The sequence below is a fragment of the Aplysia californica genome, unplaced genomic scaffold (genome assembly GCF_000002075.1).
Source record: "Aplysia californica isolate F4 #8 unplaced genomic scaffold, AplCal3.0 scaffold01197, whole genome shotgun sequence".
Taxonomy (NCBI): domain Eukaryota; kingdom Metazoa; phylum Mollusca; class Gastropoda; order Aplysiida; family Aplysiidae; genus Aplysia; species Aplysia californica.
The window spans coordinates 36,846-61,457 of record NW_004798467.1 but is presented as its reverse complement, the minus strand read 5'-3'; the positions used below and the strand labels follow the sequence as shown (position 1 = coordinate 61,457).

The following is a 24,612-nucleotide window of genomic DNA, read 5'->3' as shown; positions in this document are numbered from 1 at the left end:
CAACGGCATGTTGGGGGGCACAAGATATTGGGAAACGTCTCCAGGGAGCACCCAGGAACTATTTGGAGACGTATTCCCGCACACAGATGCACTGCTTTGGGCGGTCAAGCTTGTGTATTGTTTGCTACAGATCACACATATGGCCACTAAAACTCTAGCAAACCAATTATTTGCAAGTTCAAACCTAATTGCAAAATATCAAATTATGGAGTAAAACAGGGGGGTCTGTAACCCCCCCCCGATTTTTTAAACTTGGTCCAGAGGCACAAAGCATTTTGATTGGTCTACCTCCGACGGAGACGTCTCCGGATAGATACTGTGATGTTTGGGAGACAACAACAGACAAGTCGCAAAGAAAACAAGGACCGGCCTACGGTAGAACACAGACATGAAACAGCACAGGGAAAGTAGTTCTTACAACAGTATTTCTGTAACACATACCGAGATTGACTTTCAAGGACAAAAATAATATTTCATGTAAATTATTGTAAGACTGTACAAAGATTCCATTGTAAGACTGTACAAAGATTCCATTGTAAGACTGTACAAAGATTCAATTGTAAGACTGTACAAAGATTCCTTTGTAAGACTGTACAAAGATTCCTTTGTAAGACTGTACAAAGATTCCTTTGTAAGATAAGATTCGATGGTAAGACTGTACAAAGATTCGTTTGTAAGACTATACAAAGATTCCTTTGTAAGACTGTACAAAGATTCGATTGTAAGACTGCACAAAGATTTCTTTGTAAGACTGTACAAAGATTCGATTGTAAGACTGTACAAAGATTCCTTTGTAAGATAAGATTCGATGGTAAGACTGTACAACGATTCGTTTGTAAGACTATACAAAGATTCCTTTGTAAGACTGTACAAAGATTCGATTGTAAGACTGCACAAAGATTCCTTTGTAAGACTGTACAAAGATTTCTTTGTAAGACTGTACAAAGATTCGATTGTAAGACTACAAAGATTCGATGGTAAGACTGTACAAAGATTCGATTGTAAGACTGTACAAAGATTCGATTGTAAGACTGAACAAAAATTGTGAGTAACTAGCGCCGAATCAGCTCGAAAATTAACGATTGGTTTGGTGGTCGAGATAACGCACAGGTTAAAACCTACAACTGTGGGTGGTTGGCGGGTGCTCTGTCTGGTGTGGTCTGCTCCCTTTTCCCTGTCAAACACCTATCCTTCGTCCTCATCTCCCTCCCCACCTCCTTCTTTTCTTTGTACTACGTGACTCTCTAATGACGTCTCTACATCTCCGGCACTCACACGCACGAGCCACCTGTGCTGCAAGAGCCGTGGTGTGGAGACTTTCAGACTTTCACTACAAGGGAAAAAAACAAAACAAGCACAACCTACAACTTACTGTTGTGGTTTCAATGGTCTGCATTCTGGTACTGTGCGACTGAGCACTGACTAGAATCCCCTCATCGAGATCCGGTGGCAACCCGTCGCGTTCATAAGTCACCGTTCTCGTCTGAGTTTTGACCAGTGGGATATTTCGACTGGACACAGGGGGCTCCTCAAAGTTGGGGTTGTATTTGACCTTTTCCGTGGCCACCGTCGGAGGCTAGAAGCCAAACGAGCCACCGAGAACCAACGAGTGTGGTGGTGGTGTGGTGGTGGTGCCCACGGGGTCAGAAAGCGAAGGGGACGGGACGGTGGTGGTGGTGGGTGGTGGGTGGTGAGGGACCGTGGGAAAAAAAGAAGAGAGAGAGAAACAAAAAGGTGAGAAAGTGCCCACAGAGATGAAGAGATGCAGACAGGAAACAAACAGACAGACGAATGACACGATGAACACAAAGTGAGTCACACACGATGATGTCCACTCTCCAACTACTGACCTCATCCAAATATACAACACAACATTCAACACAGGGTCAACACACGGGCTAGCATGCAAGCAAACACACAGCCAAACAAACACACAGCCAAACATGCACACAGCCAAACATGCACACAGCCAAACAAACACACAGCCAAACATGCACACAGCCAAACATGCACACAGCCAAACAAACACACAGCCAAACATGCACACAGCCAAACAAACACACAGCCAAACAAACACACAGCCAAACATGCACACAGCCAAACAAACACACAGCCAAACAAACACACAGCCAAACACACACACAGCCAAACACACACACAGCCAGCAGATTTTTTCTGTCCCTACATGTGTATTATTTGTATTTATAACATGGATATCAAAATCTGTACATAATGAAACTTATTTAAGCGCCACGCCCGTTGAGTTGTGTGCTTGCTGGATTGTTTCTGGTTACTTTCATGTCTTCAGGCTAGTCTAGAAAATATTCAACTATAACTAGAAGCACACAGATGTCCAGCCAACCAACAATAGCAGTTCTAGGGAACAAAAAGACTCCGCCTGAGAGGAGCAGTTACCATACAGCTGATAGTTCTCTTAGAAACCGTTGCTTACAAATCACACACACTCACACACACACACGCAAATGGACACACACATACACACACACAAATGCACGCATGCACACTCACACACATACACAGACACTTGTGATAGTTTTTTTTTTACACGTTTTTCGCCTGCTGGATCAAAGCATCTGAGAAAGTTAACTCTCCATTTTAGATAGAAAATATTGAAATCTGTCAAACTGGCTGCTCAATAAATGTGTGTCACGACATGAAGCAATCAGGTGCTCGGCAGTATTTGGGCATATGGAGGAGTCATTGGTTTCAATTTAAAGATTGCTCATCTGTTTTGCTTTTGATGAAAAAAAAACAACAAAAAATAACCCTTTTATCTTGAATAGAAATCGAGATATTTGCAATAGAAGGAGGTGGGGGTGGCTTTACGTCAGGGGAAAGAAAAGTTAAGTGAGAAATTGGTGACCAGTTTCTGTGCCCTTGAAAACTGCAAATTTACATTGGGGGGGGGGGGGGGGGGGGGTTGTCTCTGTGATCAAAGTTTTTCTGTAAAATCCACTACTAAAGTTTTTAAATGGACACAAAAAATGTTGAGCCAGAAAAAAAAAGCAACGAATTAATTGACAAAAGTTTCACCGAACAAGTGGGAAAAATGCCAGCCTCTTCCATTTCATTATTTTGATGAGCACCTGATTTCATTCACCCCCAGTGCCACAAATATAATTTAACCAAGGCGATTGAGTTCAAACCCTACAAAAAAACTTACACTGAGGGAAAAAGCAGCCAGACCTACATCTGAACAAGGCCTGAGCACACAATCCTTGAGACATACGTCTGAGTCTAAATACATTTTTTTTAAATCTTTAAAGACACATTTAATGACATCATTTTTATGTCAGTAGATTCATGTTCAGTACAAGGTTATGTAAATGATTATGTATCCATTTATGCATTTTGCGAATTGCATTGTGTATTTTATTTTAGGTATTATGTGAATTTGTAGGTGCTCAATTCATTACAATGTGTAAGCCTGTGCGTGTGATAAGCAAGTAGGTAGGTGTGTGTGTGTGTGTGCGTGTTATAAGCAAGTTTGGCGTGCGTGCATGTGTGTGCATATGTGTGCGTGTTGGCGTGCATGTGTGTGTATGTGTGTGTGTGCATACGAGCGTGAATATTGTTCGTACATTCATTTATGTAAACCGCCTAGAGCTGTATTCACACGGGAGTGGGCGTCGTAGAAATGATCTTCATTATTATTATTATTATTATTATTATTCTTACTACATCCAACAGGGCAGGCGACAATCATTCCACACATGCAACTGTCAAGGAAGATGTTCGAGGAACCAGTGAAAAGTGGACACATCAAACAAGTGTTGTTGGTTCGGGTTAAGAGAAGCACATTCACACAGCAACACTCATTTAGTGCATGAACAAAGAAAGAAAGACAGAAAGAAAGCAAAGAAAGACAGAAAGAAAGCGAAGAAAGAAAGAAAGCAGGAAAGAAAGCAAAGAAAGAAAGCAAAGAAGTAGTACCTACCACAGGAAGTAGACCCCACCAGCGGCACCCTCCAACCACCCACCATAAAACAGTTTTCGTGCCTTCTGAGAATTTAGTGATGCCATGAAGGGATGGTCTGCTTTAAACTACAGACTTTCACAAGTCCACTTTAAACTACAGACTTTCACAAGTCCACTTTAAACTACAGACTTTCACAAGGCGACTTTAAACTACAGACTTTCACAATCCACTTTAAGATACAGACTTTCACAATCCAATTTAAAATACAGATTTCACAATTCACTTAAAAATAGGGACTTTCACAAGGCCACTTTAAAGTACAGACTTTCACAAATCCACTTTCATCACATCTAGGGGGTAGCATTAATAAAACAGAAGAGACTCAGACAGCACACGAAGAGTCTTAGTGGCACGCTTGACAGTCAAATTTGGCAGGGATGGAAAGCATGCACGTCTTTTGTTGTGGTTTAATAAAAAAGAAACACCAAAAAATTATTTTTTTTAAATTAAAGGGCACAGCACAGAGAGAGCGAGCACACACAGAATTAGAACACAGTCAAAAGAAGGGGGAGGGAAGTGGTTCGGGTTACGACGGTTCTCGCCACCAAATGCAAACGTATTTCAAAAAAACATGTTCTCCCTAATATCTTCCAGCACATCCCTGTCTGAGGGTCAAGGGTCACACACAGCGTGCCATGCTCGGTTACTCACAACTAGAAATACGTCTTGGCGTAGACGCAATTGTTCACATGAGCAAAGCACCAATTGTTCACATGACCAACGCCACGATTGTTCACATGAGCAAAGCAGCAATTGTTCACATGAGCAATGCACCAATTGTTCACGTTCACATGACCAATGCCACAATTGTTCACATGACCAAGGCCACAATTGTTCACATGAGCAATGCAGCAATTGTTCACATGAGCGATGCAGCAATTGTTCACGTTCACATGAGCAATGCACCAATTGTTCACGTTCACATGAGCAATGCCACAATTGTTCACGTGACCAATGCCACAATTGTTCACGTGAGCGATGCACCAACAGCCAGCAGTTACCCTGGGCAGGCAGCTCCGTTTCGTCCACACTGACCATTGCAAGACCATTGAAACCATGCTACAGTACCTACTACTATCGGGAGATGGCAACTGTTCACAACCAACTTCTTTAAGTTAAAGTAAAGACTAAGACACAACTGTTCCTTTAACATAGTAATTGTTACTCTGACAAACAGACAGCTTCCTAGACGAGACATAGCCTGATGTCGGATACTGAGCTGGCAGTAGCTACAAAATCAAACATATTAAATGTAAGAACATCTGCATTTAAAAAAATTGTTTTAATAATTAAATAAGAAGCCTAAAAAAAAACTATCGCCAATACGTACCACAAATATTTGTGCCATGACGTTCATAAACATTTTGACAGCTCAGTGTAAAATTCTGCCATAATATGCAAGGGTGAAAGATGACGTGTTACAGAGTCCTACACTGAGGGGTCAGTTTGGATTGATTGATTGATTGAGTAGGTGTTTTACGGCACCATCGACTCAATTAGGGGTCAACGTGGATTGGTCACACTAGGAAAACCCGATCAATGCAAACACTGCGGCAAAGTGAAGATCTGGGATTTTTTAACATTTGGTAAGTGTCTTACAGCGCTCGCAACTGTATAAGGTCATATGAGCGCACGGGGCACATTACACATTGAAGATCTGCGACATCATTACATAGATCAATATATATATATATATATATATATAACAAGCAGGCGTAACACTTAAAAAATAGAGAAATTATAACTGGGGGGGGGAGAACGGTGCTCTTTTTCCCCGAAACAGGGTCCTTATCTGAAAAAAGCCAGAAAAGATGCGACGAGACAGCCTTACACAACAGTGCACAGAGGAGAACACCTTATTCGAAAAAGGCCACAAAATAATCTGCGAAAAAGCTTAGAATGATACTGCACATAAGCTAACATGGCACATTAAACATAATATTACATTTACAAAATCTATGCCACTACGTTCCACATGTCTGACTGACTGACTGACTGCGACTACATCTATAGGAAATACCAGCACCCCGTCATGGGTCTGCAGAATTCTTTTTAAAATCTGGAGCATTTGCTGTAGGAGCGACACAAAGCACATCTGGGTACAGAATCACGGCAAAACAGGTGTAGAAAAAAACAGGCCTAGGCAGCAGTGTCTTTTATTATGGAGAAGAAAATGTTCAACAAAAGACCCAGCACAGCAGATGCGACTCAGTTATTTCCAGTTTCACCCCTCCAACAACGGGAGAATTTCAACTTCCGAGCAAACATTACTTGTGAGCAAAAAATAATTGAGAAAAAGAAGAAGATCCACACCAAATTGGGGATAAGAACAGGGTCAGGCAAAGAAAGTCACTCAAACCTGAGAGGAAAGTACATGGACTCTACAACTCCCTGCAACATCTCTCTGTGTTCTGTCATTCTCAAACCAACAACATCCTCGCTACATAACATTTTAGCACAACTACTCTACAACATGCTGAACATGAAGTCTGCCCCAAACAACAAACTAACTAACTAGTTAGAACATAACACAACCAATAATTACTTATACTGCCACCTCTTGCCCCTCAATTGTTCAGTTTGCCCCAAACAATAAACTAACTAGTTAGAATATAACACAACCAATAATTACTTATACTGACACCTCACGCCCCTCAATTGTTCAGTTTGCCCCAAACAACAAACTAACTAGTTAGAATATAACACAACCAATAATTACTTATACTGACACCTCACACCCCTCCATTGTTCCGTCGGACCAATGACAACCAGGACGATATTCTGTAAATGCTCAAACATTTTCTGGGATTCTCTAAAGTTGAGCTATCACATCAGCTACACATCAACTCTATACCTCTACCTCTAAACGTTCGAAAGACTTTCTTCCACCATTCCCAAATTTTAAAATATTTAACGCAGGTGTATTTACACCCCCATCGACACGACTTAGATAATTTAGGAGGCGGGCTTGTAAACCTGCCTATCAGGACCAACCCGAGCTGAGAGGGATACAACAAACATCCTAGGGGAAAGACCCAGAAACTCAGGGTAAAATTTCCATGCACCCCAGAATCAAACTCAGGTCTCCTGCGTGCGAGCAACGGCAAAGAAGCACATTTGATTAGTGCTACACCGCAAAAACGGGTCGTAATTCCCAGAATTCGATATTGACACAGAAGCGGTTAAAACGTTAGCAGTGTAAGTTATTGCCACAAACACACACAGGGAGAGAAAGGGAAACCAGTTCTGCATAAACAGTCCACACACAGCAGTCCAGTCGGCCCCAGGGTAGCGTGCTGGGAGACACTTTTTTACAGGGTTCCTGCCATGAACTCCCCACTGAATTCAAGGAGATTTCAAGGAGAAATTTAAAAAATTCAAGGAGATTTCAAGGAGAAATTTTAAAAATTCAAGGAGATTTAGTCAAGAAATTCATGCCACGTTTTCGGCGGCGCACTCGCACCCAGGAAGCTTATTTCCAATAGGCCTACACTTGTCTGAAAGGAACGGTAGTTTCAATTGTCCAACAAAAATTTCATTCATGTCCGATCCGGCAAAGTTCAAGGAGGTTCCACAAATCCAAGGAGTGTTTTGAAGGAGATTTTTACTTGAATGCAAATTCAAAGAGTTTTCAAGGACTCGCTGAATTCAAGGAGGCGGCAGGAACCCTGTGTTTGTTATGTTTGTGAGGGTGCCCAAACCGACTGAATGTCTCCAGCGCTGACTCGTGATGATGAGATGAACACATCTAGCACTATTTCACACTAACTAATTCATGATGATGATGAATGACGGAACCACAGCTCTAACCCTATTTCACATAAACTCATGATAAAGATACAAAAATAAATCAAGCATTTTCCTCCACATAAAGTCACGATAATGAGAAAATATACGTATCTTTAGAATACCACCAACTGTTTAACTGAATTGTCTATTGTAATTTCACACAAACTTATGATAATGAAGAAATATGCGTCTCTTTGGTTGGAATACCAACTGTTTAACTGAATTGTCTATTGCAATTTCACACAAACTCATGACAATGAAAAAATATGCGTCTCTTTGGTTGGAATACCAACTGTTTAACTGAATTGTCTATCGTTATTTCACACAAACTCGAGATAATAAGAAAATATACGTATCTTTGGAATACCATACCAAGTACTAAGCAGGATTCTCTATCGCCATTTCACACAAACTCATGATAATGAGAAGTAACATGTGTAGTGAAGCAACCAAGGTACTAGTCAAATCTACCGTGACAACACAGACAGGAAAATAAAATCTTACTTGTACACAAAATCTATTCTTACAACACTGCCACACTATACATTTCACAAAATCTAGTTATACTACGCTGTATTTCTTAAACTGAGTGTGCGTTTTCCCATACAAATGTTCCTATATTAAAATTCTTTCTACATCAGCTTCAGAACAAAAGTAATCAGCAAACTATGTCACAAACTGAAAGTATACTGCTACATAATCTTATTGTTGGGGGGGGTGTGTGGTGTGTGTGTGTGTGTGCGTATGTGTGTGTGTGTGCGTGTGCGTATGTGTGTGTGTGTGTGTATGTGTGTGTGCGCGTATGCGTGTGTGTGCGTATGAGTAAGAAATAAACCACCAACCAAAAACAAAAGCACACACACAGCTACTCCTAACAAGTTACATTTCCAAAAGACGTACTGAGCTGAGACCAAAAGCAACGAACGGACAGTAAAAACTGCTGAAATCTTCAACACCAACTCACACATCGAAAGCAAACAGAGGCAAAGGAGGCAGAAGACTTACAAGAAACTACTGCTCTCAAATAAAATCTATTCGATTAAATAAACAGCACAGACATCTGACTACCCTAACAGTGTGATTTTCATTAAACCCCCAGATTATGCGCCAACAGTCAGAAACAACGACAAGTAGAACAAAAAAACAGGCAGGCGTGGGAATTTCATACTGCAGTAATAATAATAATAATAATAAATGACATTGATATAGTGAGTGCTCAACCCCGATCAAAGTACACGGGCTCTGAGCGCAGTTAGAAATCTGGTATTCCAAAAGTTTTTCTCTCTCCCAAATCAGCATAACGAGGCTGCTGACAGTAAAAGCTAGCAGAAACACAGACCCACAGAACAGAATGACAATTCCCGCTTGCGTAGAACTACACTTACAGAAAATTCCCATTTGAGTAGAACTACACTCTACACTGAGGGAAAATTCCCACCACAGTAGAACTACACTCTACACTGAGGGAAAATTCCCATTTGAGAAGAACTACACTCTACACTGAGGGAAAATTCCCATTTGAGTAGAACTACACTCTACACTTACAGAAAATTCCCACCACAGTGGAACTACACTTACAGAAAATTCCCATTTGAGTAGAACTACTCTACACTCATGGAAAATTCCCACCACAGTGGAGCTACACTTACAGAAAATTCCAAATTCTCATTTGAGTAGTTCGTTGTAAAGCTCGTTGACATGTGTAGAGCATGGACACGCACTATAGGAAAGCAGTTATCATTATGGCTATCATAATTAATTATTGTTATCACCATAAATACTTTTATGAATTATTAGTATTATTTCTATTATCACTATGGTTATTATTATTATTATTATTATTATTATTATTATTATTATTATTACCCTCTATTATAACCAGTAGGCCTACATGGTGTAAAATCTAGGGCTGGGCAATGAGTCGCTTTAGCAAAATCCGGATACTATCTTAATGCACCTCTTCGGCAAATAATATGATATGAACCGCTTCGGCAAATTTGGTTAGAACCACTTTGACAAGCGGGTAGCATCATTTCAACCAATGGGTGCACCCACTTCGGCAAAAGGGTCAGGAAGAAAGAGAGTTAAGAGTCTGAATTCGGATAATGTCTTATTGAGGATTATCCTATTATCCGGACATTTATCCGGATTTCGCCCACCTCTAGTAAAATCATTACCCTCTATTATAAGCAGATAAGATAAGATACATCTCTATTGTCCAGATCCTGGCACATTGGTTTGGTACATGACGTAAAATTCCCACGCCGACTGCGCCGACAGACAGACAGACACGGAGAAGCTCGGGCCCAACAAAGGGGTGGGGGGGAGGGGAGGGAGGTAAATGAAAGAGCTACTCACGTTAAAGCTGTCGTCCATGCTGTGGTTGCCCTTGGGGGGCACGGGCGGGGGGACTTTGCCTCGGCCCACGGTGCTGGTGGCCGCGGGGTGGAAGAACGGCATCGTGTTGTCCGAGAAGCCGGACTTGATCGTGTCCTTGGTGCCCTGGAGCGGGACACGGGTTGGACGTTTATTTGAGTTGTCGTTGTCAGCAAGGTTTTACAGCGCTCGCAACAACACAATAAGGTCAAATAAGTGCAGAAGAATAGATGTGTCATAAAAGAGCTTTTAGTTTAGTTTTAGTAAGAGTTTTACGGCACTCGCAGGTCATATAAGTGCCGAAGAATAGAGGTGTTACAAAAGAGTAACAAACACAAAAATGAAGGAGGAGAGATGGTTTAGTTTAGTTTCAGTAAGGTTTTACGGTGCTCGCAACTGCATAAGGTCATATGAGCGTAGAAGAATAGATGCGCCACAAGAGAGTTTTTAGCTTAGTTTTAGTAAGAGTTTTACGGTGCTCGCAACACAATAAGGTCACATGAACGCCGAAGAATAGATGTGTCACAACAGAGTAACAAACACAAAAAATGAAGGAGGAGAGATAGTTTAGTTTGGTTTTAGTAAGAGTTTTACGGCGCTCGAAACACAATGAGGTCATATAAGTGCCGAAAAATAGAGGTGTCCCTTTATAGATGTTTGATAGGAAAGAAGGAGGAAAGATAAAGGCAATAGATGTTTGATAGGAAAGGAGGAGAGATAAGAGCAATAGGTTTTTGATAGGAAAGAAGGGGAGAGATAAGGGCAGAAATGTTTGATAGGAAAGAAGGGGAGAGAAGAGGGCAATAGATGTTTGATAGAAAAGAAGGAGAGATGAGGGCAATAGATGTTTGATAGGAAAGGAGGAGAGATGAGGGCAATAGATGTTTGATAGGAAAGAAGGAGAGTTAAGGGCAATAGATGTTTGATAGGAAAGAAGGAGCAGACCACAGCAGAGCACCCGCCAGCCCCCCGCGTGTGGAGACAACATCCCCGCGTCAGCGTCACTCACCGTCACTGGCTCAGGCACGGGCTCGAAGCGCTGTCGGTTCTCCACTTCCTTCTCGTCGCCGACCACGCCCGTCATGTCTCCTTTGCCCACGCCCAGACCCAAGCCGTACGGGTACGCCCCACCGCCGGGCGCTGAGCCAACCACACCAGCCTGAGGAGACAGCCAGACGTACGTGAATATACTGCGTTTGATGAGTTTTAGTTTTTAGTAGAGGTTTTACGGCACTCGCAAACGCATAAGGTCATATGAGTGCCAAAAGATTAGAGGTGTTACAAGAGAGTAACAAACATAAATGCTTGATGTGTATGTGTGTGTGTGTGTGTGTGTGTGTGTGTGTGTGTAGGGAGCATGACTCAAGCAACAACACAGTGGCTTATGAAACAACATAAGATCAGATATACTTTATACATAAGATAATGTATGTTATAGACAAGACATACCTTAAATCTACGATATACCTTATAGCTAAGATACATTTTATTGTCAAGATATACCTTATAGCTAAGATATATTTTATAGTCAAAATATACTTTATAGATACAATCAATATACAGTCAAGCATGCACATAGCTAAACCAGCAGGACACTGGAATCTTTTCATTTTGTACATGTTTTACACACAATGAAAATACCACGCAAGAAAAAATTGGGATTGAAAAAAATTTGGAGCTGAAAATCTGTTTGCTATGTGCATGTATTGGTATGCCTGTTTAAGACTGTACACATGTACTTTAGTAAGTTAGTTTTAGTAAGGTTTTACGGCGCTCGCAACTGCATAAGGTCATATGAGCACCAGAAGATTAGAGGTGTTACAAGAGAGTAACAAACATAAAAAAGAAGAAGGACAGATAAGGATGAAAGATGTTTGATAGGAAAGAAAGAAGAAGCATACCACACCAGAGCACCCGCCAACCACCCACACATGTACTTTACTGAACACCCACAGGAAGAGACTGATCCAGCGCTTTCACCAGCCTCTGCAACATGAAATATTCACACATAGCACCACATCAACACAGAAAGATTTCTGTCACTGAAATGTCTACAAATTAAATCAGTCATGTGTGGTTTTAGTTTATGTGAGAGTCTTACAGCATTTGCAACACAAATAGGCCATATGAGTGCAAAAGATTAGAAGTACAACAAGAGACAGAGCAAAGATGGAGAAGAGATTAAGGACAATAGATATTTGACAAGAAAGAAGGAATAAACGCAAACTAAAGCTCCCGCTTATCATCGACACATAATAAATGAATGTATAGTGGTGACAGACACAAAAAAACCTCAGCTGTTATTTTTACCTGACAACAAGAGTGACGTACACTTCTGTACTGTGGTATAACTGATTCTTTATACTACAGAAAAATGAACAGCCTGCATCTTTCTCATAATGGTTTTTCAGTTTTAGTAAAAGTTTCACAGGCACTTACAAGACTCATTTTTCAGAAGTAAAAAATAAAATAAAAAATATCCCAATTTTGTAAACACATTTATCAATATTACATTATTTATATTTGATTTATTATCTCACAAACACAGCTCTGAAATCTGTACAAAAGACCATGACAAGGTAAAAAAGACGCAAAAGCCACCAATGTAAAGTTTAAACAAAACCAAAAAACGTTGCAGAAACAAGTCTCTGATTGAAATGGTTATATTTGGTTTTTTAATTCATGGGGGAAAAAAAGATGCAAAGATCCACCCCCCCCCCCCAATTAAAAAACAAGCAAAAAAAACAAACTACATATGCCAGAAGCAATATTCATAATGATAAGGTCATTTCAAGCTGAATAGGAAGGAAAAAAATGAGTGGAAAAAAATTTCATAATACGGACTTAGTCCCATATAATGGGGTGCGCTGACAAAACGGGTTACGTCTCACAGTACAGGATTGGAGATACCAGCCAAACTTCAAAGGCGGTCAAATTTACGTACGCAAGTTTTTTCAGTGTTCAAGGCCAAAATGGCCCACATCACATCAACAGACAACACTCTTTTGTTCCTCAAGGAAAGGGACAAATTTGTAGGTTTTCAACTGATGCCATTTTCTTCAAGTTTGACAAGTCTTTTTTCTCATTCCATACTAATTAACTGTACAAACTCCACCTATAAATTTGATTTACATCTATGTCCACAGGGCAAAAATTCGAAAAGTAAATTTGACATATCTATGCCCATAGGGCTAAAACTCGAAAAGTAAATTTGACGTATCCCGAAAAGTAAATTTGACGTATCTATGTCCATAGGGCTGAAACTCGAAAAGTAAATTTGACGTATCTATGTCCATAGGGCTAAAACCCGCAAAGTAACTCATTTTGTCAGAGCAAGCCTCACAACTCTGGGCAACATCCGCTACTTCAGTTCAAGACGAAAGAACAAAACACTGTGCGTGATCGTTGTTTGTTTCCAGTTCTGATCTCACTACTACAAGCGTTCAGTTGTTAATAATGCAACTTCACACACAGCCAGGCTGGGTTAGGCACCGTTAGTAGAGAGAGAGAGAGAGAGAGAGAGAGAGAGAGAGAGAGAGAGAGAGAGAGAGAGAGAGGGAGGGAGGGAGAGAGGGAGGGAGGGAGGGAGAAAGAGAGGGAGAGAGAGGGAAAGAGAGGAGAGAGAAGAGAGAGAGAGAGAGAGAGCGAGAGAGAGAGAGAGAGAGAGAGAGAAGGTTGGTTCTTGTCTCGGGGGCTAGCTAGAGAGGGTCAAGGACTGATTAGTTACGGAGAGTCATGAATAAGTTGAGTGAGTCAAGCAGGCAAAGATAATTTATAATTGGGTGTTCCGCTGAAGCCAGCTGAAAATGAAGAAATCATGAACGGTCACACATGAGCTGACAAAGACAAAAAAAAAAAGAAGATATAAAGCATTTTTGGGTTGGTTTTTTTCAAATTAAGGTGATATTTTCACCCCCCCCATCGACACAATTTAGATAATCAAAGAGACAGGCGTTCGACTCTGCCGCCTGTAAGGGCTAATCCAGGCTGAGAGGGATACAACATCCCCGCAGAAAGACGGAGAAAATCAAGTCTTTCTCCCCGCATGGGAATCAAACTCAGGTCTCCCATGTGTGACAACAAAGTGCCCAACTATTAAAACCACTACTACAGACCACCACCTTGGCCTTCGCATGCAATGAATGGACAAAAAAAAACGAATACACCGGCGTACTGGTTTCTCAGCTAAAATGCTGAAGAAGTAACAGAGATAAAGCAGACGGCAACAGCCGAAAAATGTAAGCAAAGCATCAACCTGTAAAAGGAGAAAAGATAAACAGTCTGCGATTCGTCACTCTCAGTCAAATACTGAACCAATTCTGCCGTTTCACTCAAGAAGACGAGGAAAAGGAAATGGAGACAGTCTCTCCTCTGCAAGGCTCAAATTCTCATCAAAGGGAGAGTATCATTAGCACGTACTCTTAGTTTTAGTCCAGTTTTACGGCACCTGCAGCACAATAAGGTCATATGAGTGCCGAAGAATAGATGTGTTACGAGAGAGTAACATACACAAAAAAGAAGCAGGAGAGATAAGGACGATAGATTGTTTGATAGGAAAGAAGCAACAAACCACAGCAGAGCACATACTCTGATGGATCTCCCAGAAGTGGTTCCCACAGAGACCATCCACGGAAGTGCAGCACACAGATAGACCTCCCAGAAGTAATTCACACAGACAGGCCAAAAACATGGACACTTGACACATACTTCAGTGGAAAGACCAAATGACAGGTCAGTTTTTTTTAGTTTTAGTAATAATTTTAAGGCACTTCAAATGCAGTTAGGTCATGTAAGTGTCATATAAGATAAAAGAGGTGTTACAAGAGAGCAACGTACCGAAAAAGAAGAAGATAGATGTTTGATTGAAAAGCAGAAACAGTCTGCACCAGGGTACCCGCCAAACACCGACCATGTGCTTGTGAAGAGAGACCAACAGACAGACCATGATACAGAACCTGAACAGAACCCCGTCTCCACCACGGGACAAGGTTAATCAACAATAAAAGACAAATCTTTACAGAATTGCAGTCCTTCAGGGAGTTTCTCAAAGCAAAAGCAGCTTTCTGATCCAAAGACACAGGTCTGTCAGCCAAAAAGTCAAGAGAAGAAAGCTGGATATCAAAATAGCCACAACAGCTTTTCACTGGACACAAGAAGTGCAAAGCACAAACGAGAGAGAGAGAGTGAGAGAGAGAGAGATAGAGAGAGAGAGAGTGAGAGAGAGAGATAGAGAGTGAGAGAGAGTGAGAGAGAAAGAGAGAGAGAGAGAGAGTGAGAGAGAGAGAAAGAGAGGAAGAGAGAGAGAGGGAGGGAGAGAGAGAGGGAGGGAGACAGAGAGAGAGAGAGATAGAGGGAGAGCTCATGACTCTGACACACCCACAGAGAGAAATCCTTCAGAACACACACCTGTCCAGAATGGACCATATTTATGGCAGTTGTTTGCAGCTGCTCTCATGCCAGCAGACGTAGCCTGAGACACATATCAATTAGTAGAAGACTCATGCCAGCAGACACAACGCGGGACAAATGTCAATGAGTAAACTCATGCCCACATTCCAGACAAGTCAAATCTGTAACTCTGAGGCAAAACTGGAGCAGGCATCGACATCATCATCATCATCATCATCCACCGCGACATATGTCAATGAGGAAACTCATGCCCACATTCCAGGCAAGTCAAATCTGTAACTCTGTGGCAAGACTGGAGCAAGCATCCACATCATCACCACCATGCACAGGGCAGGCAAGCTTACAACCTGGCTCTCCGCTGTTGCCGCCGTCACTTCACCGCCTGTGACCACTTCCTCCTGGGCAGGAAGTCTTGGAGCCTCAGCGGCCGGAGAGAAGGAGGACGGGGAGGAGGGGGAGGAGGAGGAGGAGGAGGAGGAAGTGGAAGAAGTCCTCTCACTCCCCTTCAGAAAACAAAACAGAGAACAGTTTAAGACCGAGGCTACAACGGGCCTTCTGACACAAAGTTTCACAATCCGTTCAGTTTTGTAAACTGCCATGCACAATAATATTTAGAGCCAACTCAAAATCTGCAGCTGATTTTGAAACAAGGAAAATGTAAGAGAAAAATACACAGGCATTTTAAAACCATATTTTTACAATGCAATACTTCATTATCTGAAAATTATCTCTCCTCGCATGAAGGTATAAGAAACATCTTTCTTTACTCCAAACGTTTTATGTGTGTAAACTTTATAGCTTTGATCAAGAGCAAGACTTTGTCAACGAATGAAGCAACTTAACTAAAAACCATTTCACAAGCGGAGAGAAAAAAAAAAAAGCCAGCTTCCCCTTACTGAAAGCAAAACTTGACAAAACAATCTTGAAATAAAGTCATGTTTTTCGCATGCACTTTGTTGAAACCAGTCACGAATACTGTCACAAAACAGAGTAGTAGGCAAGGAGCTGGCCATTGATGCAATCCTCATGCATTTGACAGCAGCATTAGAAAAACTCAACAGTCCACAATCTGACAAGAGGTATGTATCCGAGACTACTTCCTTTTGTCCTAGACTACACAACAGAAGGACGTGTCCCTCTGTCCTGGGACTGTTGGGTAAGAAAGACATGCACAGCGACCACCACTACTACCAGAGGTAACGAGCACGACTCACGACACAGCACAGACCAAACGACAGGGACCATTCCCCAAAAACATTACAAACATTTCAACCATCAGACACAGATGCTGTTAGAGGACAGAACAAAGACACTCGTGTCAAACATTTCAGGACACCTGTGTCAAACATTTAAACCATCAGACAGGAATGCTGTTAGAGGACAGAACAAGGACACTTGTGTCAAACATTTGAAAAAACGGACACAGATGCTGTTAGAGGACAGAACAAGGACACTTGTGTCAAACATTTGAAAAAAACGGACACAGATGCTGTTAGAGGACAGAATAGAGTTCACAGTAACTATTTCTCTCAAGCCAACTCAAAACGGTTGAAGCAGAAGGACAACGTGCCACCTAGAAGCTACAAATTTTGTCTTTCGGGCAATTGAACCAGACGCAAAAGAACAAATGAATACAGAAAAAGTCATCTTAACACACTACAGTCTGAAGACTGCTGCTAGGAAATATCGGAAGATTCTAGAACAAAGGGAGGAAGAAAAAAAAAATCCAACTATTTCTCCAGCATGCCAGAACAGAATCCTTCTCACACATTCCAGTCACATGGACAGAAACAAAGAGCGAACAAATGTCTAGAAACTCTACTCTACAGCGGAAACATCTGAAACAGCATGCACAACACATTTCTAACACAATTCTCTCATCAGACATTTTCGTTTCGATTTTCTCTCAACAGCGACGCCGGGCCGAACCGAAACGGTTACAAACAAGCAAGACGTTACTTTCAGAAACAAAAAGTAAATTGACTGCAACTGATTTCACAACATCCGCACACTCAACCATTGTTTTACAGATGAGCTCGCATAGATTGGGAAAAAAAAGAAAAGAAGAAAAAACTAGAAGACAAGACACTTCTGAGGTGGAGAACAAAAGGTTTTCTGTCATGCCTCCACGAGAATCAAGCGACACGTTCCCGGCTGCAGTCTCCGAGCAGCAAAAACTCACGGGCCAAAAGACGAGGACTCATGCACACAGACAGACAAACACATGCCGAACAGGAAGCTCAACCTTCTTGGCGGGCGAGCGGCCCACGCACAAACTGGCCATGAAAGAGGAAGAGGAAGACCGTTTCTTCTCCTTCTCTCCCTTTTCTTTCTCCTTTTCTTTCTCTTTCTCCTTTTCTTTGTCTCCCTTGGTGTCGCTCTGCACACAAAGACAACAACATCTGAGAGGTTAGAAACCCACCAGTGACAGGTCTGAAGTGAACAGACAAAAAGGACAAACACTTTCTTTTCCCCAACCACCCAGCCCGCAGCAAACTTTGACACACAACCTCTGCTTTTTAGTTTTAGTAGAGGTTTTACGGCGCTCGCAACTGCATAAGGTCATATGAGCGCCAGAAGATTAGAGGCGTTACAAGAGAGTAATAAACATAAAAAAGAAGAAGGAATGGTAAGGACGATAGATGTTTGATAGGAAAGAAGGAGCAAACCACACTAGAACATCCCCAACCACCCACACACAACTTCACATCTCGGATGTCAAATGCAAGTAAAAGCACAGGATGAACGCGATAAAGGCCTATCTATTCCATCAACGTATCTAGGTGGAACTGATGTCCGTAGACCTAAAGGTGATCTATAAAACATGTTAGAATATTTAAAAAGTGAAGGATAGACTTACGTTCTTGTAAGTTTTATGGCATTTGCAACATAAATTGGTCATACAACAAGTGCCAAAGGTTTATAGAGATGTTACTAGACAGTAAAGAAGGAGGATAGATAAAGATGAGAGCTGTCTGATAGGAAAATAGGAAGAGAGATACTGACGATAGATGTTTGACAGAAAAAAAGGAGGATGGATATGGAGGATGATAAATACTTGATAGGAAATAAGACCCAGGACTGAAATAACAACTGAACTCTAAAACCACAAGATGCAGGTAGCTTTTGGTCTACAGTAAACAGTGTGTCAGTACATGTTAAGGCTAAAGGTAAAGTGTGCAACAGAAAACTATAACCGCGAAGACAAGAGGGAAGGAAAGGGGAAGGAAATACTGGAGGAAGGAAGAGTGAAGGAAGAAAGATCCAGAAAAAAAAAATCATGTCATAGAACGGAGAAGAAAACAGAAAAAAAACCCAGAAAGCTGGATGAAGAAGGCGGACGAGAAGAAATACAGAGAAGAGAACAGCATTAGAAATAAGAATATATGAAAAACAAGGGGAAGGAGAGGTTGATAAAGATTTTCCAACTCTGAGGGTTAGTGAATGACAAGGGGGCTGACACCACCTCTGTTACTGGGGGGGGGGGGAGAAGACAACTCCGCCGCTGGGGAAACTACAACTAAAACCACTTGACAAAAAAACCCCCCAAAAAACGATTAGATTAGAAATAAAAACACACACAGCTTTCAGTTTCAGTAAACCCAAAATCAAGGGAGCAAAAAAAAAAAATGGAAAAAATTTCAAAGAGAAAGAACAGCAATTATTGTAAGTGGAAATGCAGGCTGTGGACAAATTAGGGGGGGGGGGAGAGAGAAAAAGGAAAGAGAGACGCAAAAGGGGGAGAGAAAGGGAAAGAGAGACGCAAAAGGGGGAGAGAAAAGAAAGAGACGCAAAACGGGAAAAAAAAAAAAAGAAATTGAGAGAGAAAGAAGGAGATAGAGAGAGAGAGAGAGAGAGAGAGAGAGAGAGAGAGAGAGAGAGAGAGAGAAAATGAGAGAAAGAGAGAGGAGAAAAAATTGATGGCAAACTGTTAAAAAAAAAAAAAATCCAACTAAAAAAACAAAAAACAAACAACCGCAACACCTCTAGTATGGCGACGTAAGAGGTTACAATTTCTACTCTTCTATCTACTCAGAAGAAACGGTAAGCAGTCGGGTTAGACGAGGAGGCAAACACATCATTAGTCAGCTGGAGGAGAAAAGAGAGAAAGAAAAAGCAAACAAAAACTGTGCGGGAGACCTTTTCAGCCCGGGCATCGGGGGTGTCCACGTACACGCCGTTCTTTCCTTTCCCCTGCGCACAACCGGGACGAGGGAAAATGTCAAAGCATGGTCTTCAACAAACATCAAACCAAACAACACATCATACAAACAAAACATGAAGGGTTACAAAATCTCTCAACGCATGATTAAAAACACATCTCAATATAAGTCGTAACAACATTGCTGCATGCACTTTAAAATAAACATGAAATGCTGAAAAACAAGCGAAACAAGAAAGAAAAAACCCCAAAAAAACGTCTCAATAAACTTGAGCGCATTATTTACAAAGGAATTCTGTAAACACACATAAAATCAGTGTTATAAACAAGTGTGTCAAAACCATTATTTGTTCCAACTATCTTTCACAATATTAAGCAAAGCATAACAAATTTCTTCACCTAATTTTGGATCAAACAAGGTCAACTCTCACCAAGATAATAATACTGAACAAAGTAAAGATGTTCCTTTACAAAGTAAAAATGTTTCTTTACAAGACTAAAACATTAATCACCACCTATAATCCTTATCATCAACATATAAATATAAATACCCACAAGGATATGGAGATTCATAATCCTTATCATCAACGTATAAATATAAATACCCACAAGGATATGGAGATTCATAATCCTTATCATCAACGTATAAATATAAATACCCTCAAGATATGGAGATTCATATTCCTCACCATCAACATATACTCACAAGGATATGGGATTCAAATTATAAATACCCACAAGGATTCTAATTAATCGAACAATTCCATTAAGACTAAACACTATTATAAAGATACATAACACAAGCAAAAGTAGACTTGATATGGTGCACAGAGAAAAAAAGCATGAAAAGAGAAGAAAATTACAGAAATTACTCGTGTGAAGTCAAAGAGTACAAAGCGACAAAATCAGAACAATCTGAAAACCTCCACACAGGCACTGTTCAAGCACAAAGGTGATGATGAAATAAGTAGCCAAAAAGTGAATGTTATGAAAGACAAGACCAGCGATGCATCTGACAATATGAGAAAGCAACCGACTACAGTCAAATCTTCCCCAGACAGCCATCCCACTGCCGAGGAGAAAAGTGCCTACTTCATTTTTCCCCCAACATTTGGAATTTGCGACTTGAGTCGACCGATATCAAGAGGTCCAATACAACAAGAGCTCCTTTGTCCCATTTCACTTCACTTTCACTTATTTAAAAACCTATTTCCTTCCTCTGGTATCCTCAGGATGTCCAGGGGAGGTGCAGGTGTCGGTCCTGTGCTAGGTGTGTAGCGTCTGTGATAGATATATTCTGACTAACGACTAGAATTCATAAGTGTCTTTAAAATTCCTGAATTCCGAGTTTTGTGCGAAAAAAAACCCTGTGACATAGTAATTGTCCATTATCCCCCCCCCCTCCCCCTTCCAAACAACTCAGATTATTTAGGAGTCAGGCTGCTTCACCTCTGCCAGTGAGGACTACTGCAGACTGGGTAGGATACCTGCCAGTGAGGACTATTGCAGGCTGGGTAGGATACTGCATCCCAGCAGAAATAGATACACATTCGATGAAACAAAATTCCCTGAGCAGGACTTGAACTAATTCCTCTTGCATGTAAGGCAAAAGGCCGCGTAACCACAACACCACGGATGACTCTTTATCAACTGATAAGAAAGACGTCTTCTTCATTTGTTCCAGAAGTTTAAATAACTAGACAATTCAATGAAGGAAAATTCTGGAGAAAAAAAACCCAGCCTACACGTGAAGGAAAAACATCGTTTTAAGAAAACGTTCTCGATATAACAGACACAGCCGCAGAAAAACAGATTGTTCGTGCATAGCTGCCAACTTTTCAAAACAAAACAAAAACAAAAAATAAAAAATACCCCCCAAAAAACAGACACGGTAAAGATGGTAGGAAATGGTCAAGTAACCGACCTCCACACCCTTCACACACGTGTTTCTGCATTCCATAAACTCAAGCTATTCAAAGTAGACCTGCCGCAAACGATCTCTCCAACTGACTTCAGGGCTTCGTTCTCAGTATTTTTCACAAAAGATCTCTCCAACTGACTTCAGGGCTTCGTTCTCAGTATTTTTCACAAAAGATCTCTCCAACTGACTTAAGGGCTTCGTTCTCAGTATTATTCACAAACGATCTCTCCAACTGACTTAAGGGCTTCGTTCTCAGTATTATTCACAAACGATCTCTCCAACTGACTTCAGGGCTTCGTTCTCAGTATTATTCACAAACGATCTCTCCAACTGACTTAAGGGCTTCGTTCTCAGTATTATTCACAAACGATCTCTCCAACTGACTTAAGGGCTTCGTTCTCAGTATTATTCACAAAAGATCTCTCCAACTGACTTAAGGGCTTCGTTCTCAGTATTTTTCACAAAAGATCTCTCCAACTGACTTCAGGGCTTCGTTCTCAGTATTTTTCACAAAAGATCTCTCCAACTGACTTAAGGGCTTCGTTCTCAGTATTTTTCACAAAAGATCTCTCCAACTGACTTAAGGGCTTCGTTCTCAGTATTTTTCACAAAAGATCTCTCCAACTGACTTCAGGGCTTCGTTCTCAGTATTTTTCACAAAAGATCTCTCCAACTGACTTAAGGGCTTCGTTCTCAGTATTATTCACAAAAGATCTCTCCAACTGACTTAAGGGCTTCGTTCTCAGTATTATTCACAAAAGATCTCTCCAACTGACCTAAGGGCTTCGTTCTCAGTATTATTCACAAACTCTGTCTTGGAAATTCATAATTTTTCTTCAGCAAATTGGGTAGACCATGAAGCGAAATTCTATTTTTTTTAAACCCAGAATATGTACACTGTATGTAAAATCCAATACATAGACAGACCTCGGTACTCAAATCCTCAAAAAAGTACGAAACACGTTTTTGAAGTACTGGTTGGCAGCTATGTACAAGCACTCCACTGTCACTGTCTTCTGCTCTCTGTACAACAAACGCTCAGAGACAGAGAGACAGCGGCAGCTCAAGTGAAAAGACCAAGGGTGGGAGGGAAAAGTCACAAGTTCAATTTGAATACAAGAGAAGTAATAATGATATCAGTAATATTGATGTCAGTAATAATAATGTCAGTAATGATGCCACATGCAAAGACTCAGAAGAAGCAGCTCCTTACATCCAGAATGTTAGTGGAAAGAAAGCTCCAAATGCTCACAGCACTGGTCTCAAAAAGAAGCGTAACAGAAGTCAATACATTTCTGGCTCATGCATTACGAAGCAGTAAAGACAAAAAAGTTGAAAAATAAAATTAAAATGGACAGATGAGCTCAAACGAGTTTCTAAAAGAATTACAATTTTGAGCCCGTCCACAATTACCCGTCTACATCTTTTACATCTTTGTGATTGTGAATGTCCAAGACCTCATTCCACACAATTTAGGTAATTTAGGAGGTGGGCTTCCCACCCAGGCCGAGAGGGATACAATATCCCAGCAGAATGACCGCGATATTCAATAAAAACTTGACACTTGAGAAGAATGCCTGATTCTTTCAACTCCTGACCTGATATCTGAGCGTTAGATCTGATGTCGGAGTGCTAGCTCTGACATATCTGAGTGTTAGATCTGATGTCGGAGTGCTAGCTCTGACATATCTGAGTGTTAGATCTGATGTCGGAGTGCTAGCTCTGACATATCTGAGTGCTAGATCTGACGTCTGAGTGTTAGATCTGATGTCGGAGTGCTAGCTCTGACATATCTGAGTGTTAGATCTGATGTCGGAGTGCTAGCTCTGACATATCTGAGTGCTAGATCTGACGTCTGAATGCTAGATCTGATGTCGGAGTGCTAGCTCTGACATATCTGAGTGTTAGATCTGATGTCGGAGTGCTAGCTCTGACATATCTGAGTGCTAGATCTGACGTCTGAGTGTTAGATCTGATGTCGGAGTGCTAGCTCTGACATATCTGAGTGTTAGATCTGACGACTGAATGCTAGATCTGAAGTCTGAGTGTTAGATCTGATGTCGGAGTGCTAGCTCTGACGTTTGAGTGCTAGATCGGACGTCTGAATGCTAGATCTGATGTCGGAGTGCTAGCTCTGACATATCTGAGCGTTAGTTCTGACGACTGAGTGCTAGCTCTGACATCTGAGTGCTAGATCTGACATCTGAATGTTAGAGAGCAGACGCACAAACAACACGTCAAACTGGCAGGAATTATTTCAGGAGAGCAGATAAGCAAGCCCACACTTGCAGACACAGCTCAAGGAAATATTGCACGCATAATGTCGGAAAAAGTTTTTGGGTTTTTGTTTTTTTCCAGCGACAAAGCCTTCGACAAGCTGCCACAGCACACAAAACTAGAGAACCAGGACGCGACTAGCAGACACGACATATTAATTCTTATTGCCCACTGTTAGCGAGGGAAGGATATTATGAAGGATGGAAAAACCCACACAGAGCAGACACAGAAACAAGCCGTGACTGTAGCGTACACGACAGTCACAAATTACCGTCCATTATTTGTTATATCGTTACAGCAAAAAGCAAAATAACTATATTGTTAGCTTCTTGTGGGTTGTTTTTATACTCCCCCCCCCCCCTCAAAAGAAGAATCTCAATTTTGTTAGAGTATATTGTTTTGGTACAACCTAACTGGCATGTGAGTAGAAAGATTTTCATATCTAGACAGAATATTACTGACGTTTGATTGACTTATTAGTAAAATTTATGTCTCCTACAATAGGCTGGTCAGGTCGCGTGATGTCGACAATGCCACAAACACCTCCTCATTACATCGTAGATTATACACTTGAGTGCCTCTGAACTAGAAGTTTTCTGGCTCCTGCTGAGCCTAACCTGTGTGCGGCTTTGAAGGCTTGCTGCATTGTAAGGCGCTCCGTCCCCATCCGTAGCCCAC

At 41.2% G+C, this 24,612-nt stretch overlaps 1 protein-coding gene across 1 annotated transcript in view; it reads right to left on the bottom strand.

The window, feature by feature from the left end:
- Window positions 1-24,612, bottom strand: part of LOC101847080 (mesocentin) — a gene marked incomplete at its 5' end in the record, with an annotated part of 52,547 nt that overhangs the window by 5,969 nt on the left and 21,966 nt on the right. The window contains 6 exon segments of the mRNA XM_013090267.2: window positions 1,373-1,576; window positions 10,148-10,291; window positions 11,175-11,324; window positions 15,922-16,077; window positions 17,820-17,954; window positions 19,715-19,768. Coding sequence (XP_012945721.1) covers window positions 1,373-1,576; window positions 10,148-10,291; window positions 11,175-11,324; window positions 15,922-16,077; window positions 17,820-17,954; window positions 19,715-19,768 — 843 coding nt within the window.